Source organism: Bubalus kerabau, chromosome 13 (genome assembly GCF_029407905.1).
Source record: "Bubalus kerabau isolate K-KA32 ecotype Philippines breed swamp buffalo chromosome 13, PCC_UOA_SB_1v2, whole genome shotgun sequence".
NCBI lineage: Eukaryota > Metazoa > Chordata > Mammalia > Artiodactyla > Bovidae > Bubalus > Bubalus kerabau.
Window position 1 is genome coordinate 34,591,715 of NC_073636.1, and position 19,660 is coordinate 34,611,374.

A 19,660-nucleotide genomic window follows, 5' to 3' on the forward strand; every position below is an offset into this window, starting at 1 on the left:
GTTAGCTAGATGTTTCCAAATTGATTTGGAAACATCTAGTTTCCTTGAACACACATACTCCTTGGGGCCCTGTGTATAGGTGAGCCACTGACGCAACCTACAACTCATGTGGATCCCTCCCCAAAAGCTCCCCTCCAGCCCCCCAACTTTCAGTCCCTCTTTCGCCTTTGCAACTGTTCTTCAAGCATGGATCCTGGACCAGCTGCATCACCTGAGAAGTGCTTTACATTTTATTACTTATTTATTTTCATTTTTATTTGGCCTAATGGCATGCTGGTGATGGACAGGGAGGCCTGGCGTGCTGCAATTCATGGGGTCACAAAGAGTGGGACACGACTGAGCGACTGAACTGAACTGAACTGATTGGCATGGAGGATCTTAGTTCCCCTCAGCAGGGATTGAACCCTTGCCCCCTTCAGTAGAAGTGCAGAGTCTTAACCACTGGACCACCAGAGATATCTCTGCTTTATATTTTAATAATTTTATTTATTTACTTATTTTTGCCTGTGACGGATCTTTGTTGCTGGGTGGGCCTTTTCTCTAGTTATGTCAAGCGGGGGCTACTCTTCTGTGCAGTGTGCTGGCTTCTCTTGTCTCGGAGCATGGGCTCTAGGGTGCACAGACTTCAGTAGTTGCGGCAAGTGGGTTCAATAGTTGTAGTTCCAGGCTCTGGAGTACATGCTCAATAGCTGTGGTCCACAGGCTTAGTTGCTCTGCAGCATGTAGGATCTTCCCAGATCAGAGATCAAACCTGTGTCTCCTGCATTGGCAGATGGATACTTTACCACTAGACCACTCAGGGAAGCCCCCCTGCTTTACATTTTAAAGTTTACACAGCTTTCATATGTCATCAGGATGGAGAATCACTGTCCTAGATTTAAGAACAATGATAATAGACATGTTGGGAATGCACGTACCATGAATGCATTTTAAAGTATTTCAATGATTGAAGTCTATTACAAGTAGGTTTTAATTGTATTGAGAAATTATTGGTCTAGTTGCTTAATTAGCTGAGAAAATCTTGGGAAAAGTGAACTTTATGGAGTATAACTGCTGTATATTCTGAATTTTCTTCCTGCCAACTGGCAGGGGGGTGGAGGAGGGGTCCTGTAGCCTGGCTGCCATTTTGGATGGTAACTTTGGGAATGTAGGTTAAGTATGACTGAGCAACAAAATGTGAAGAGCCTGAATCCCTGTCACCAGCATGGGTGAACTGGTCCCACTGGACTACCTATGTCCAGACATTTTTACACCTTAAGAGATTATCTTCAGGCTTGTTTAAGCCTGTTATCTCAGGGGTTTTATCTTGCAACCATACCTAATCCTGACTAATGTCAATGGCAGTACTTACCATATGACTAGACAAGAGAACCTCTCCCAAATAATAGACTAATTAAATACCCACATTCTATACAGCCTCAGAGCTCACTTTTAAGTATAACTTAAAGGTGACAAGACTACCATTTGTGGTATAGAACAAAATGTGAACGTGATAATTAGCAGGATAATTAATTTTCCTTTTCCCATGTTGCTACCTGAGAACAGAGGCCAAGGGAAGGAAAGAAACTTCAGTGACTCTCTGCTGGGTAAGCCAGTGCATTCTGTGACTGCAGTCAAGACCACAGTCACATACGCCCAGCCATAGTGTGCACCCAGCCTTCTATTTTGCACTTCAATTTTTCTTAAGTATTTTTTGTTGTTGTTGTTTAAATACCAAAAAGCCATATCTTATTGGAAAAATCTCTAATGAACAAAAAGTTTATTCTCTAGAAGACACATACAGACATGGTGAAAAAAATATAGCTATTGAAAATTATTAATTCACTTAGAGCATTACTGGATTTCTGAGCAAAGCTGCTTATTTTGCAGGTTTTATGGTCTTTCTTAACTCCAGGAGATAGTGAGGGACAGGGAGGTCTGGCATGCTGCAGTCCATGGGGGTCACAAAAAGTCAGACATGACTTAGCAACTGAACAACAACAGTATCTTTCTTAAGCTAAAGACTTAAATGATCAAGCCCTTCACTTTGAAGATCTTCGTAAACTCAAGTGTCTTCAGGGGCATGTGGTAGATTAAATAGCACCCAAGTGAGGAGATGAGAAAACAGGAACCATCTCTGTGTTTTTGAACTGGGTTGACTGGGGGACTAACATCATCAGCGCCTTTGATTTTTTGGAAGAAGTAAAAATATTTGTTTTTATTTTTCTTTTTAAATTTTCTAATAATTAAAGATTTTAAGTAATTTATTTTAATTGGCTATGCTGGGTCTTAGTTATGGCGTGTGGTATCTTTGATCTTCCTTGTGGCAGGTGGGCTCTTTCTTGAGTTGCAGTATATGGGGTCTAGTTCTCTGACCCAAAGATCGAACCCTGGATCCCCTGCATTGGTAGTGCAGAGTCTCAGCCACTGGACCACCAGGGAAGTCCCAAGACTTGCTTTTTAAATTTTATCTTCTGATATCAATTCAAAAATTTAAAAATATTTAAATTGAACCAAATGGAACACCTCAGTGAGCTGAGTCCTATCTCAGTCTTTAAGCCTAGATGTAATTGGATCTGAGTTTGTGAAATCAGATTTTAAAATTTATTTTAATTTGGCCTTATTATATTGCTTTAGCTGATTACAAATTGCCTGAACCCAACATTACAGTGTTGTGTTAGCTTCTGCTGTACAGCAAAGTGAATCAGCCACACATATACATATACCCTCCCTTCCTTGGATTTCTCCAGAAAGGTATTTAAGGTTGAAATTGGGAGTCGGATAACTTTAAGCTTGTGACCTGGGGCAAGTACTCAACCTCACTTTTACCCTCATTTTTAAACAAGTAAAAACAGTACCTAGATTGAAGAGTTTTTGTGAAGAGTAAATAAAAATTTCACATAGAATGCTGACCAGTGATTTAGATCTAAGTGCCAAAAAGGCTGGCAGTTATTAGCAGAGGCAATCAATGATAGAACTTGAACTTGAAGAGAGACTAGATCTTTTCTAATAGATGGGCTTCCCACCTGGCACAGTGGTAAAGAATCTGCCTGCCACTGCAAGAGACACTGGAGACTTGGGTTCAATCCCTTGGTCAGGAAGATCCCCTGGAGAAGGAAATGGTAACCCACGCCAGTCTTCTTGCCTGGAAAATTCCATGGACAGAAGAGCAAACGTATTTTGTATTGGAACATTTTTAGTGCATTTGGTATGTACTTCTTGATCATTTCCATTCCATCAAAGGACAGATGATGTTTATGTATGCCCATAGGTGTATCTAGAATCTCATTAAAAGAATTTCAATTTTGGGATGATATACATAAACATTTTATAAGCATGTAATTAAAGAAATTAACAACTGAAAGTTTTCTTAAATTGTTGTTTAACAAGGAAAAAACAAATATTGCTATTTTTTCAATGTGTAGAATTTTAGATTTTTTTCTAATATTTAGAATTTTGAAAAGTGCTAATTTTTCTATAACTCTGCTCCACAGAACAAAAACCTTATCTACAAACTTTATAAATTTCTTTCATCTTATGATAGTGATCATTAACCTTTGTGTGTGTTAGTCCCTTAGTCGTCTCTGACTCTTGGTGACCACGTGAACTACACCCGGCCATGCTCCTCTGTCCATGGAATTCTCCAGGCAAGAATACTGGAGTGAGTTGTCATTTCCTTCTCCAGGGGATCTTCCTGACCCAGGGATCGAACCTGGGTCCCTGCTCCTGCATTGCAGGCAGAGTCTCTACTGTCTGAGCTACCAGGGAAGCCCAATTAAAACTTTGTATGATATAGTAAGGTAAACCATACAAATAATATCCAAGTCAGAAACTTTTCTAAACTTTAATTACTTAAGTGTATTTTTCCTGAATAATACGTTTATTTTTAACCAGCCCAGATATCAAGAGTTAAAGGCTAACAGTCCCTGTCATCTTCATCACTCTTTCCTATAAAAATACTACAGTATTTTCAATGAGAGTGTAAACAAACCATTGTTTCAGGTTTTATTTACACTGGAGCTGTCTGGCAAAATTCCATGCTTAATCTAGCTATTTGTCGTGATTCCAAGTTTTAAAAAGTGATCCTTTCTCTCTTCAGTACTTCCTCCTTGGCGTCTACTTCCAAGACCTCCTTTCCCCATTCTTTATTTCTCCCCAAGACGTAGTTGTTTGAGTTACTTTTTAGGATAAAGTGTTATTTTCTTTCCTAACTGTAAGACTAATAGAAAAATCCTATAAGCCAGAAATAAATGTTTAACATATTGCTGTCGGTTCTTCGAGCCTTCAGTTTTCCTTTGACTAAGCCATCTTTTAACCAGAAAAGAGCATAAAATAGGAGCAGAGACCAGGGCTGGAGCAGGAAAATGTCACCAGGTGAGGAGGAGGTGGAAAGTTTACACGAGCGAAGACGCATAAATATTTTGTTTATACAGATCATCGTCTGCTAAAGCTAATATAGTGGAACCTGTGCAAAAGCTGGAAATATAGTAGGAAGAGGAAAGACTAAAAACTCAAGGAAAGCATTAGAACAGCCGCCAGGGCAGGGCGGGGTCGCGGGGCGCCGGTCCTGCCTCCAGCAGGAGCCGGAAGGGCGGACCCCCGGGGGGCGGGGCCAGGTGGAGGGGGTGGTCCGGTTGGGGAGGAGCATACTGGGGATGGGCGGGGCCGACCACTTGGGGCGGAGTCGGGGCGGGGCGGCATAGGAGCAAGGGCTGGTGGGAGACCTGGGCGCTCCCGGCGAAGGGGACCGCAGCACCTGATGGACAGCAAATGGCTGCTTCCGCACGTGGAGAACTTTTAACGAACACGTGAGGGAAGAAAGGCAAAGTCTGTGGAAAATTTACCTCACAACTCTGGCGTCCAGCCCCAGCCCCTTAGCTACACCCTGTTTGCTGTGGGTCTTTGCCCACTCCCATTGTTGCCTCGCCCCCGGCCCCACGGCTAGAGCACGGCTCTCTCGAGCAGCCCCTGCCCTCGGCGACCTGGTTTGGGAAGCCCTCCAGGAGGCAGCCACGCGGGCGTCTGCGCCTGCTCCGCGCCCCGGGCCCCGCGGCGGGGTGGGGCCGTTGAGGAAGGGGCGTGTCTCCCGCCGGCGCGCGGGGGCGGTGCCCGCGGCCTGACCTGCCCAGGCGCCGGGTCCTCTGACGTCACCTCGCCGTGACGCGAACGCGGTAGGAAAACTGTAAGTTTCTGAGGATTCCTGAAGCTGCTTGGGCCTCCGGGGCTCCCCCAGCTGTTCGCACCCCGGGAGTCGGTGGTGGCCTTGGGTTCCGCCCCTGGGGCGGTCCGGGGAGCCGCCGAACGCGGTGACGGGACAGGTACCCGCCCGGGGCGGGAGCGCGCTCTCCGTGGCGGGCGGGGCGGCAGTGCGAGCAGGCGAGGCCGCGCCCGGGGAGACTCGCACTGTCTCCCTTGGGACCGCAGTAGAGGCCAGAGAACGGGGAGTCCAAGGGAAGAGCCTCTTTTCTTTCTTCCTCGTAGAGAGAACTGAATTCGATCTGCCCTGGAGTTTGACATGTTGAGTCAGCGGTGCAGGGTTCCTGCAGAGACCCCCGCATATCTGGGCTTCCTTTGGGGTCCCAGCAGCTTCCAGATAGGTGAGGGCGAGCTGCAGGGATGGCCACTTGCTGCCTCAGTTTCCTTTTTGTGTAAAATGGAGGCATAGCGGCCTCTGACCTCCCTAATGGGCATCTCCCAGGGCCGGGAGCATTGGGAGAGGTAACCTTGCCAGGAGAAAACTTAAGACTGTCGGTTATTCTGACAATGTGTTGACCAGCGGCCGTTTGACAGGCCTTGTAGGTAGGGAATGTTTTCAAAATTTTGCCTTCTTTCCTTCCGCCCATCTAGTCACGGAAAACACTTGACCCGGACCACAGATTTGAACTCTTGTCTCTGAGCTTGGTGGACAGGAGTCAAGACATCACTGGTATCAGTATCACAATGTTCTCAGCAGTTAAAACGCCCCCTTGTCTGGTGTAGAGAAAACTGAGCGTCCTGGAATGAGCACAGTATACTCAACAGACACACTGTGTTTTAGGGGTTGTTCTATCAGTTTGGAATATCACCTCATCATATGTTACTGCTTGACTTTCTTGGCTTGCCAGAGGTTGGTGCATTTTTGATGAGTTAGTGCTATACTAGGAAACTTCTCAAATTCAGGAGCAAGTGTTTGTTAAGAACTTTGAAAGGAAGAATATTGGGCGCCAATGGCACCCCAGTCCAGTACTCTTGCCTGGAAAATCCCATGGACGGAGGAGCCTGGTGGGCTGCAGTCCATGGCATCGCTAAGAGTCGGACACAACTGAGCGACTTCACTTTCACTTTTCACTTTCATGCATTGGAGAAGGAAATGGCAACCCACTCCAGTGTTCTTGCCTGGAGAATCCCAGGGACGGGGGAGCCTGGTGGGCTGCCATCTCTGGGGTCGCACAGAGTCGGACACGACTGAAGCGACTTAGCAGCAGGGTGTATTTATTCAGGAAATTGAATACAAACATTTCTGTAAATTGAGCTCAGGGCCCAATACCCATCCATCCTAGTTTGAAGAGCCTTAGAAAGCAAGGATTCTGATTTTTGTTTCTGATAGTTACTAGCTTTGTGTCCAAAGAGAAGTCACCCAAGCTGGGAACTTTTTCTCCCCAAAATGGGAGATGATAGTATATGTACTGTTTGTTTTTTGAGGATCAGACACGATCATGAAAATGAAAGGCTGGCTAAGTATTGTTATTAAGAAACTCAGGCTGGTCCACTAACCTGGTTAGGAGATGTGTACTTTCAAAGTTAGGTTCTGAGTCAGAACTACAAATAGAGCAGCAAATACATGAAGTTGCCAACCTGATGGAGCTCATGGTCCAGGAGGGTATCAGACATCAAAGAATAAGTACATAATGTTGTTTCAGATGGTGGTAAGTGCAGTGAAGTCAAGGAAGATAAGAACAACAGTGGGAGTACAGGGCAGGTTGTTTGACATGGGGTCCATCAGGGAATACATTTCAGAGGAGGTGGCTTTGAATTGATGGAAGTGAGAGGAAGAACCTGAGGTAATAAATTTTTAGGCAGGCATAATCGTAGTGGTAAACCCTAACCTAGAGCTAACTATGTGAGGCATTCTTCTAAACACTAAATTAGATTTTTACAACATGAAATGTGTATTCATATCTCCATTTTTTGTTATAGAGGAGGATACCAGTGCACAGAAATGTTATAGATGTGCTCATGGCTTCCCAGGTGACTCAGTGATAAAGAACCCACCTGCCAATGCAGGAGACGTGGGTTCTATGCTTGGGTTGGAAAGATCCCTTAGAGTAGGAAATGGAAACCCACTCCAGTATTCTTGCCTGGAAAATTCCATGGACAGTGGAGCCTGGGGGACTGCAGTCTATGGGGTCGCAAAGAGTCGGACACAGCTGAACGACTGAGCACACATGCTTGCAGACAGAGCTAAAATGTGATAGGGACAGTATTTGAATGTGGGTAACTCGACCTCAGAGTTCAGACTTCAGAGGATTGTATGGTACTGTCTTGCGACAGCAGTGGTCTGAACTGGAAGCAAGCCTGAGGTGGCCAAGGCGTGGCAAGGGGAGAGTGTTTAGAACAAGGCGAGGAAGGGAGAAGGTGGTGGTAAGTGATACTGGAGGGCCAGCAACTAGGGGGACCCTTGTGGGTTAAAGGGGCAGGGGTGTGTGAAGATGCTACTCTGAATGTGATGGGAAACTACAGGGAGCCTTGCATCAAGGGGATAGCATCTAATTGCAGTTTTCTTGGAGGGAGAATTAGCAGTAGGGTTGTGGAGTGGGGAGTATTGAATGTGGGGAGATGGGAGTCTCTTACTGTTGCCTGGGGAGAGATGGCAGGGGTTTGGGCTAGGGGAGATAGCTGGTGAGATGATGGTATATGGTCAAAGTCATAGTATACTTTTGATGCTAGAAGTTGGAGTGTGAGAAGAAGGAGAAGTAATGATTTCTCTGGTTTTAGGCTGAAACAGCTGGAGGGACAGTGGTGCTATTTCCTGAGAAGGGAGGAAGGGGTTTGGGAGGACAACCATGAATTCTGTTTTGGACAAGTTATAGATGCTCCATAGACATAGTAACAGGCTTCCCAGGTGGCACTCGTGGTAAAGAACCTGCCTGCCAGTGCAGGAAATGTAAGAGATGTGGGTTTGATTTCCTGGGTTGGGAGGATCTCCTGGAGGATGGGATGGCAACCCACTCCAGTATTCTTGCCTGGAGAATCCCATGGACAGAGGAGCCTGGAGGGCTACAGTGCAGAGTGTTGCAAAGAGTTGGACACAACTGAAGTGACATAACATGCGCATGCATGCAGACATAGTAACAGCAGTCCCAGTGCTGGTAATAGCAGTAAGCTCCATGTCAGTGTGAACTGTGTGTTTGGCTGGTTTTAAGCACTTTTACACATGTGAATCCATATAATTCTTATGACAGTTTTGTGTGTGGAGGAGCCACTAAAGAAGCCTGCCGTCTCCTAGCTTGGGAGTGATGGAGCTGGGATTCAGACCCAGGCAATCTTGTTTCAGAATCCGTGCAATTCATCCCTGTAACTCCCACTAGATAGACACATTGAACAGGCTCTTGGATGTAGGAATATGGAACTCAGAGGAATGGTCAGGGCTGAAGACACACATTTGTATTTCTGAAAAGAAAGCCTGCTTTTGTTCCTCATTGTCTTGATTCAACATCACAGTAATTCAACATCACATTAATCCAAAGCTATGCCCCAGCCATTAATGCCGAAGAAGCTGAAGTTGAATGATTTTGATTCTGTGAAGATCTACAAGACCTTCTAGAACTAACACCAAAAAAAGATGTCCTTTTCATCATAGGGGATTGGGAGGCAAAAGTAGGAAGTTAAGAGGTATCTGGAGAGGAGAGGGTGTGGAGAAAAGGGAACTCTCTTACACTGTTGTTGGGAATGCAAACTAGTACAGCCACTATGGAGAACAATGTAGAGATTCCTTAAAAAACTGGAAATAGAACTGCCATACGATCCAGCAAGCCCACTGCTGGGCATACACACCGAGGAAACCAGAATTGAAAGAGACACATGTACCCCAGTGTTCATCGCAGCACTGTTTACAATAGCCAGGACATGGAAGCAACCTAGATGTACATCAGCAGATGAATGGATAAGAAAGCTGTGGTACATATACACAATGGAGTATTACTCAGCCATTAAAAAGAATGCATTTGAATCAGTTCTAATGAGGTGGATGAAACTGGAGCCTATTATACAGAGTGAAGTAAGCCAGAAAGAAAAACACCAGTACAGTATACTAACGCATATATATGGAATTTAGAAAGGTGGTAACGATAACGCCACATGCAAGACGGCAAAAGGACACAGATGTATAGAACAGTCTTTTGGATTCTGTGGGAGAGGGCGAGGGGGGTATTATTTGGGAGAATGGCATTGAAACATGTATATTATCATATGTGAAAAGGATTGCCAGTCCAGGTTCGATGCATGAGACAGGGTCCTTGGGGCTGGTGCACTGGGATGACCCAGAGGGATGGGATGGGGAGGGAGGTGGGAGGGGGTTCAGGATGGGGAACACATGTACACCCATGGCATATCCATGTCAGTGTATAGCAAAATCACTACAATATTGTAAAGTAATTAGCCTCCAATTAAATAAATTTATATTAAGAAAATGCAAAAATAAAAAAATAAAGTTTTTACTCTCTCTGGTGGGCAGAACTCTAAAAAAAAAAAAGAGAGTTACCTGGAGAAACAGGCAAGTTTGGCCTTGGAGTAAAATGAAGCAGGGCAAAGGCTAACAGAGTTTTGCCAAGAGAATGCACTGGTCATAGCATGAGACAGCTCTTCCAACAACATGAGACAGCTCCACACATGGACATCACGAGATGGTCAATACTGAAGTCAGATTGATTATATTCTTTGCAGCCGAAGATGGAGAAGCTCTATACAGTTAGCAAAAACAAGCCCCGGACATGACTGTTGGTCAGATCATGAACTCCTTATTACAAAATTCAGGCTTAAGTTGAAGAAAGTAGGGAAAACCACTAGACCACTCAGGTATGACCTAAATCAAATCCCTTGTGATCATACAGTGGAGGTGATGAATAGATTCAAGGGATTAGATCTGGTAGACAGGGTGCCTGAAGAACCGTGGACATAGGTTTATAACATTGTACAGGAGGCAGTGACCAAAACTATCCCCAAGAAAAAGAAATGCAAGAAGGCAAAGGAGGCCTTAGAAATAGCTGAGAAAAGAGAAACGAAAGGCAAAGGAGAAAGGGAAAGATAACACCAACTGAATGCAGAGTACCAGAGGATAGCAAGGAGAGATATGAAAGCCTTCTTACAGTGAACAATGAAAGAAACAGAGGAAAACAATAGAATGGGAGAGACTAGTGATCTCTTCAAGAAAATTGGAGATACCAAAGGACAGGGAAGCCTGGCATGCTGCAGTCCATGGGGTCGCAAAGAGTCAGACACAACTGAGTGACTGAACAATAACCACCACCACCAAGGGAGATGGGCACTGTAAAGGACAGAAACAGTAAGGAGCTAACAGAAGCAAAAGAGATTAAGAAGAGGTAAGAATACACAGAGGAACCTGATGCAGCCCTCAGATTATATGAAAAACCTCACCTCTGGAGGATCCCAGGTGACCATCAAGGACCCTCCCCCTCAAGGTTACTATAGTCAGATGGCATCAAGTTCCTTTTGAGGGCCAAAGTTTGTATGTGGGCAGATGCTGTTGTCAAAAACCGATTATGCTTTCTGGCAATGCACTCACCGTATATAAATCCGTATATGTAAATCCCATGTTAATTTATTAAATTTCAGTTGGAAAGGAGGCATTGTGTATGATGAAATATATGTAGGGAGTCAGGCTGTCCAGTGTGCAAACTCCAAGGCAGTTGATGTAATTGGATTCAGAGACTAGATGAGGCATAGAATACTACTTGTATGTGTGCAATTGCATAAATATTAAATTATATTTTTGAAGTCCATTTTCATTCCTGGAGCTCAGATTTCATTTGCTATTGCTGTATACTTTATATACCCAAGGACGTTGCCTCAGGGTTGCAAGCTCTTTAAGGAGATTTTATGCTTATATCCATGTATTATATAGAAAAATAAAAATTGAGTTTACTTAAAAAAAAAGAATACACAGAGGAACTATAAAAAGGGTCTTAATGACCTGGATGACCACGATGGTGTGATCACTCACCTAGAGCCAAACATCCTGGAGTGTGAAGTCAAGTGGGCCTTAGGAAGCGTTTCTACAAACAAAGCTAGTGGAGGTGATGTAGTTCAAGCTGAGCTATCTCAAATCCTAAAATGATGATGCTATTAAAGTGCTGTGCTCAATATATGAGCAAATTTGTAAAACTCAGTAGAGGCCACAGGACTGGAAAAGGTCAGTTTTCATTCCAGTCCCAAAGAAGGGCAATGACAAAGAACATTCAGACTACTGTACAGTTGTGCTCACATGCTAGCAAGGTAATATTTGAAATCCTTCAAGCCGGGCTTCAGTAGCTTGTGAACTAAGAAATCCCAGATGTGCGAGCTGGATTTAGAAGAAACAGAGGAACCAGAGATGAAGTTACCAACGTCTGTCCAATCATAGAAAAAGCAGGGGAATTCCAGAAAAACAACTACTTCTGCTTCATTGACTATGCTAAAGCCTTTGACTGTGTGGATCACAACAAACAGAAAAATTCTCAGAGATGGAAATACCAGACCACCTTACCTGTCTTCCAAGAAACCTGTATGCAGGTCAAGAAGCAGCAGTTAGGACTGGATTTGGAACAATGGACTGGTTCAAAATTGGGAAAGGAGTACATCAAGGCTGTATGTTGTCACCCTGTTTATTTAGCTTATATGCAGAGTACATCATGAGAAATGCCAGATTGGATGAATCACATGCTAGAATCAAGATTGCCAGGAGAAATGTCAACAACCTCAAATAACCAGATGATACAGAGGATGAGATGGTTGGATGGCATCACTGACTTAATGGACATGAGTTTGAGTAAACTCTGGGAGTTGGTGATGGACAGGGAGGCCTGGTGTGCTTTGGTCCACGGGGTCGCAAAGAGTTGGACACAACTGAGTGACTGAACTGAACTGAACCAATCTAATGGCAGAAAGTGAAGAGGAACTAAATAGCCTCTAGATGAGGGTGAAAGAGGAGAGTGAAAAACCCAGCTTAAAACTCAACATTCAAAAAACTAAGGTCATGGCATCTAGTCCCATTATTTCATGGCAAATAGATGGGGGAAAAGTGGAAACAGTAACAGACTTTATTTTCTTGGGCTCCAAAATCACTGTGGATGGTGACTGCAGCCTTGAAATCATAAAAGACACTTGTACATTGAAAGAAAAGCTATGACAAATCTAAACAGTATTAAAAAGCATAGACATCACTTTCATGACAAAGATCCATAAAGTCAAAGCTATGGTTTTTCCTGTAGTCATGTATGAATGTGAGAGTTGGCCCATAAAGAAGGCTGAGTGCTGAAGAACTGATGCTTTCCAACTGTGGTGCTGGAGAAGACTCTTTAGAGTCCCTTGGACAGCAAGGAGATCAAACCAGTCAATCCTAAAGGAAATCAACCCAGAATATTCATTGAAAGGACTGATGCTGATGCTGAATCTCTAGTACTTTGGCCATCTGATGCAAAAAGCCAACTCACTGAAAAAGACCCTGATGCTGGGAAAAAAAGATTAAGGGCAGGAGGAGAAGAGGTGACAGAGGATGAGATTGTTAGATGGTGTTACTCATTGTATAGGAGTTTGAGCAAACTCTGGGAGATAGTGAAGGATAGGGAAACCTGGTGTTCATGGCATCTCAAAGAGCTGGACAGGGCTTAGCGACTGAACAACAAGAAGCCTTGAATGGCAAGAGGAGAAAGGAAAACAGGCTAACTGGCCTTTTATTACTTGTTTCTGTTCAGGCAGCCCCTGTCCCATACTCCCTTTCTCTGAGGTTCCAGAGGGTGAGGTCTGTATTTCTTCTTCTCCATCTCTAGTCCCTGCCATGGAGTAGATATTAGGGATGACTTTATATGCAGAACATTGGCTAGGTGTGAGGAGTTCAGAAATGAATAAAACATAGCTCTCCTCTGGAGGAGCAGAGTGTGCAGAAGGACCTGTGGGAATACAACTAGAGGCTAAATGCAGAAATGCATGCCAATGAGTTCATCCTGGAACATGCGTGAGGGGTGGGGCTGGAAGGGGTCAGAGGAGAGAAGGAATGCCTCAGCAATCGCAGGATCAATTCGAGGCTCCCCAGGAGTCTGTTTCAAGAAAAGAATGACTCGAAACTTAAGCCTAGTATACTATATTTGCATTAGTTTTATTTGGCAACTGTGTAATTATTGCCAAATGAAATACAATTTGATATTTGAATATCATGGTGGAGTGATGAGTTTTTCCAGTTCTATTACCTCAGTGTTGACAGGGCTCACTAGTGAAATAAAGGAGTTGGCCTGAAATGTTGCAGTTTGCATAATAGAGGACCACGGAGGGGTTGTGTGAAGTATTTAGGCAGGTTTCCACTGATTTCAGTGAATTGTGCCAAAGTTCCGCACATTGTAGTAAGTTTGAGTTTCTCTGCTGATCCTCTTTAACATTGAGTTAGATTTTTTTGTCTGAGAAAGAGGATCTGCTGATATTTGTCGTGAGCAGAACTATAGATTACATCTCTTATATGTGGAACAATGTGGAAACATAGGAATTTGAACAATACACGCAAAAATAGGTATCATATTTCCATGAGTCTCTTTCAGGGCCTACTATAATCTACACACATTTATCACAATTGTATTACTTCCTAATATGCATATTCAAATTAAAACCATGAAAGATTATATAAATTTACACCATTGTAGATTTCATGATTAATTTCCGAGCTTTTCTGCTACAACATATACAATTATATTTTGTTTAGCTTTTTTAGCTTTCAGCAGCAGAATTGATCTGAATAACAAAGTCCACCAGAACTCTAAACAGGAACCCACCACAAGTTTAAAAGTAAAAGATGTGCTGTCTCGTGTTGCAGCTCACTGAATTTTAACTCTGCTATTGCAGTGTCTCTAAATTTAGTGGAGTTGATGTGATTATTATTATTTTTTTAAACTGCAATTGCAGTTAGCTTCCTTAAGAACATTAGACATGGTATAAAGTAGAATTGTGTCTATAGTGGCCTATTGATGGCTCATGCTTTGTCATTTTTCAAGTTCGGGCTCTGGGAGAGCAGGCTGTTGGGTGCATGCTAAGTTGCTTCATTTGTATCCAACTCTTTGTGAGCCCATGGATTATAACTCTCCAGGTTCCTCTGCATGAGATTCTCCAGGCAAGAATACTGGAGTGGATTGCCATGCCCTCGTCCAGGTGATCTTCCTGACCCAGGGATCGAACCTGCATATCTTACATCTCCTGCATTGGCAGCCAGGTTCTTTACCACTGGTACCACCTGGGCAGCCCTGGAGAGCAGGCTGACGGTTATTTGTATCAGGTAGCTCCCAGCAGAGGGGGAGTGGTGGTCAGCTCTTGTATTTGATGACAACAGAAGTCATTCTCACACTGACCAGGTGAAATATAGCATCCTAGGTAACTTACTGTGATTCCTTTTAAAATTTATATTTACCTAGGCAAAATTAACGGGCTCCCCTGGTGGTTCAGATGGTAAAAAATCTGCAATGCGTGAGACCCAGGTTCGATCCCTGGGTCGGGAAGACCCCCTGGAGAAGGCAATGGCTACCCACTCCAGCATTCTTGCCTGGAGAAGTCCATGGATAGAGGAGTCTTTTGGGGTACAGTCTGTGGAGTCGCAAAGAGTCAGACATGACTGAGCGACCAACACTTTCACTACTATGTTAAGAGTACCAATGTAAGTAGATGGAAATTATTTCTTGTAGAAAACCATGTGTGTCTCACCCAGTGATGGTGTATACTAGGCATTTAATATAATTCTTAAAATTCTGCTTCTTATGGTTTCTTTTTGCATTTTACCATCAATATATATGTATTAAACATCTAGAGTAATTAGCTGAATACTAATTTGTGTATTTTTACTTAATATTTTAAATGTTTGACTGCATTTAATAATTTATATAGATAAGTAGCACTTAATTTTGTTTCATTTCATATTTGGTTGCTTAGAAATCAGAATCTTGAGGCATGATTTTTTTTCCCATATAATCACTAATGAATAATAATTAGTAAGTCTGGTAGAGACTAAGCTTTGGTGACTGGTTAACTAAGTTGTTACCCCACAAGAACTCCCAAGAAGGAAATTCTTAGAGAGAATTAAGCAAAAAAACAGCATGTCGATGGAAGAGAATTAAACCATAACTCCCTCCTGTACCTATAATTCTCCTATAGACAGCATTCTTTTACTGAGCTCTTATACTGCAAAACTGTTAGTTCCCAACTGCATTCTAATGTATCAGTCTCAGAATGTGGTCCACTGGAGAAGGGAATGGCAAACCACTTCAGTATTCTTGCCTAGAGAACCCCATGAACAGTATGAAAAGGCAAAAATATAGGACACTGAAAGATGAACTCCCTAGGTTGGTTGGTGCCCTATATGCTACTGGAGACAGGGGAGAAATAACTCCAGAAAGAATTAAGGGATGGAGCCAAAGCAAAAACAACACCCAGCTGTGGATGTGACTGGTGATAGAGGCAAGGTCCGATGCTTTAAAGAGCAATATTGCATAGGAACCTGGAATGTTAGGTCCATGAATCAAGGCAAATTGGAAGTGGTCAAACAGGAGATGGCAAGAGTGAATGTCGACATTCTAGGAATCAGCAAACTAAAATGGACTGGAATGGGTGAATTTCACTCAGATGACCATTATATCTACTACTAAGGGCAGGAATCCTTTAGAAGAAATGGAGTAGCCATCATGGCCAACAAACGAGTCTGAAATGCAGTACTTGGATGCAGTCTCAAAAACGACAGAATGATCTCTGTTCATTTCCAAGGCAAACCATTCAATATCGTGGTAATCCAAGTCTATGCCCCGACTAGTAATGTTGAAGAAGCTGAAGTTGAATGGTTCTATGAAGACCTACAAGACCTTTTAGAACTAACACCCCAAAAAGATGTCCTTTTCATTATAGGGGACTGGAATGCAAAAGTAGGAAGTCAAGAAGCACCTTGGAGTAACAGGCAAATTTGGCCTTGGAGTACAGAATGAAGCAGGGCAAAGGCTAATAGAGTTTTGCCAAGAGAACGCACTGATAATAGCAAACACCCTCTTCCTACAACACAAGCGAGGACTCTGCACATGGACATCACCAGATGGCCAACACCGAAATCAGATTGGTTATATTCTTTGTACCCAAAGATGGACAAGCACTATACAGTCAGCAGAAACAAGACCAGGAGCTGACTGTGGCTCAGATCATGAACTCCTTCTTGCCAAATTCAGACTTAAATTGAAGAAAGTGGGGAAAACCATTAGACCATTCAGGTATAACCTAAATCAAATCCCTTATGATTATACAGTGGAAGTGAGAAATAGATTTAAGGGACTAGATCTGATAGACAAAGTGCCTGATGAACTATGGACGGAGGTTCGTGACATTGTACAGAAAACCGGGAATAACACCATCCCCAAGAAAAAGAAACGCAAAAAAGCAAACTGGCTGTCTGAGGAGACCTCACAAATAGCTATGAAAAGAAGCAAAAAGCAAAGGAGGAAAGGAAATATATAAGCATCTGAATGCAGAGTTCCAAAGAATAGCAAGGAGAGGTATGAAAGCCTTCCTCAGCAATCAATGCAAAGAAATAGAGGAAAACAACAGAATGGGAAAGACTAAAGATCTCTTCAAGAAAATAGAAATGCCAAGGGAACATTTCATGCAAAGATGGGCAATAAAGGACAGAGATGGTACAGACCTAACAGAGGAAGAAGATATTAAGAAGAGGTGGCAAGAATATACTGAACTGTACAAAAAAGATCTTCACAACCCAAATAATGATAATGGTGTGATCACTCGCTTAGAGCCAGAAATCCTGGAATGTGAAGTCAAGTGGGCCTTAGGAAACATCACTACGAATAAGCTAGTGGAGGTGATGGAATTCCAGTTGAGCTATTTCAAATCCTAAAGTGATGATGCTGTGAAAGTGCTGTACTCAATATGCCAGCAAATTTGGAAAACTCAGCAGTGGCCACAGGACCGGAAAAGGTCAGTTTTCACTCCAATCCCAAAGAAGGGCAATGCCAAAGAATGCTCCAACTACCGCACAGTTGCACTCATCTCACATGCTAGTAAAGTAATGCTCAAAATTCTCCAAGCCAGGCTTCAGCAATACGTGAACTGTGAACTTCCAGATGTTCAAGCTGGTTTTAGAAAAGGCAGAGGAACCAAAGATCAAATTGCCAACATCTGCTGGATCATGGAAAAAGCAAGCGAGTTCCAGAAAACCATCTATTTCTGCTTTATTGACTATGCCAAAGCCTTTGACTGTGTGGATCACAATAAACTGTGGAAAATTGTGAAAGAGATGGGAATACCAGACCACCTGACCTGCCTCTTGAGAAACCTATATGCAGGTCAGGAAGCAAGAGTTAGAACTGGACATGGAACAACAGACTGGTTCCAAATAGGAAAAGGAGTACGTCAAAGCTGTATATTGTCACCCTGCTTATTTAACTTATATGCAGAGTACATCATGAGAAATGCTGGGCTGGAGGAAGCACAAGCTGGAATCAAGATTGCTGGGAGAAATATCAATAACCTCAGATATGCAGATGACACCACCCATGTGGCAGAAAGTGAAGAAGAACTGAAGAGCCTCTTGATGAAAGTGAAAGAGGAGAGTGAAAAAGTTGGCTTAAAGCTCAACATTCAGAAAACTAAGATCATGGCATCCGATCCTGTCATTACATGGCAAATAGATGGGGAAACAGTGGCTGACTTTTATTTTTTGGAAGGAAAGTTATGACCAACCTAGACAGCATATTAAAAAGCAGAGACATTACTTTGTCAACAAAGGTCTGTCTAGTCAAGGCTATGGGTTTTCCAGTAGTCATGTATGGATGTGAGAGTTGGACTATAAAGAAAGCTGAGTGCTGAAGAATTGATGCTTTTGAACTGTTTTGTGGAGAAGACTCTTCAGAGTTCCTTGGACTGCAAGGAGATCCAACCAGTCCATCCTAAAGGAGATCCGTCCTGAGTGTTCACTGAAGGCCTCATGTTGAAGCTAAAATTCCAATACTTTGGCCACCTGATGCAAAGAGCCAACTCATTTGAAAAGACCCTGATGCTGGGAAAGATTGAAGGCAGGAGGAGAAGGGGACGACAGGATGAGATGGTTGGATGGCATCACCGACTCAATGGACATGAGTTTGGGTGGACTCCAGGAGTTGGTGATGGACAGGGAGGCCTGGTGTGCTGTGGTTCATGGGGTTGTGAAGAGTCAGACACGACTGAGTGACTGGACTGAACTGAGAGAGAGAGTGAAAGTGAAAGTCACTCAGTCGTGTCCAACTCTTTGTGACCCCATGGACTATACAGTCCATGGAATTTTCCTGGCCAGGATACTGAAGTGGGTAGCCTTTCCCTTCTCCGGGGGATCTTCCCAACCCAGGGATCAAACCCAGGTCTCCCGTGTTGCAGGCGGATTCTTTACCAGTAGAGCCACAAGGGGAGCCCCAGATATGAAATAAATACTGGAATGTTGTAGTGAGGCTATAGCTCAGTGAATCTCAGCTGGGGATGACTTTGTCCCCTCCCCCAACTCACCCTGGGGACATTTGGCAAAGGCTGGAGGCATTTTTAGTTGTCCCAATTGTGTATATGTTGGTGGGTTGGGGGGGGGGGGCACATTGCTCCTGGCATCCAGTTAGTGGAGGCCAGGGAAGCACCTCAATAACCTACAGTACCCAGGGCAACCTCAACATCAAAAAATTATTTAGGTTAGGAACTTCCCTCATGGTCCAATGATTAAGAATCTACCTTCCAATGCAGGGCACGGGGTTCAATCCCTGGTCTGGGAACTAAGAGCCCACGTGCTTCGGGGCAGCTAAGTTCACAAGCCACAGTGAAGACCCAGTACAACTAAAATAAATAAATAAACTAAAAAGGACTTCTTTTTTTTTTTTTTAAATTATCTAAGTTAAAATGTCAGCACTGCTAATGTTGAGAAACCCTGCAGTGTATAGCTTGCTTTCTTTTTCTCTTTTTCCTGTTGCTTTAGAAATTGAAGTAGTAGTTGTAAATGACAAACACCTGACTTGAACAAAAGATGTTGTTGAACTGCTTTTAGTTCTTTGCAGAGCTGAGGTCATTTGGTTCATTTATTGCATGGAAAAGAATTCTTGTAGCTCATAGCCATGTGGTGGTCAGTGTGTCTAGCATTTGGGGTATGATTTTAGGCATGACATTTTTTCCTTATTAAAATTAATTTGATTGGGGTATTATATAATCCTGGATTATAATAGGTTTGCTCATATGAATCCTCTTCATTTTTGTATGTATAGAATTAATTATCTCCCAGTTACATGGGTTTTTGTATGTTTGAAAAATCCTTTTCAGATTCATTTTCATAAGTGATGGTTATACATACTCCATAAAATGTGTAGGGTATCCATTCCCCAACTATTTGACAGATCAGGAAACAGATTTAGATCAAATGACTTGTCATGTGTGTTCATGTGTGTTATATAGCAAG

General features: G+C 43.2%; 1 protein-coding gene across 26 annotated transcripts in view; it reads left to right on the plus strand.

The window, feature by feature from the left end:
• The first annotated feature begins 3,542 nt into the window (after positions 1 to 3,542).
• The window catches only part of ZNF438 (zinc finger protein 438), a 191,102-nt gene continuing 174,984 nt past the window's right edge, over positions 3,543 to 19,660 (plus strand). For 7 of the 26 annotated variants that reach the window (XR_008701498.1, XR_008701497.1, XM_055543993.1 and 4 more), the window contains exon 1: positions 4,644 to 5,161. Coding sequence is in view for 1 of the 26 variants with exons in the window: in XM_055543986.1 (XP_055399961.1) it covers positions 5,979 to 6,085 (107 nt within the window). In the remaining 25 variants the exon portion in view is untranslated. The other 19 variants (XR_008701505.1, XR_008701503.1, XR_008701507.1 and 16 more) reach the window with 10 other exon arrangements.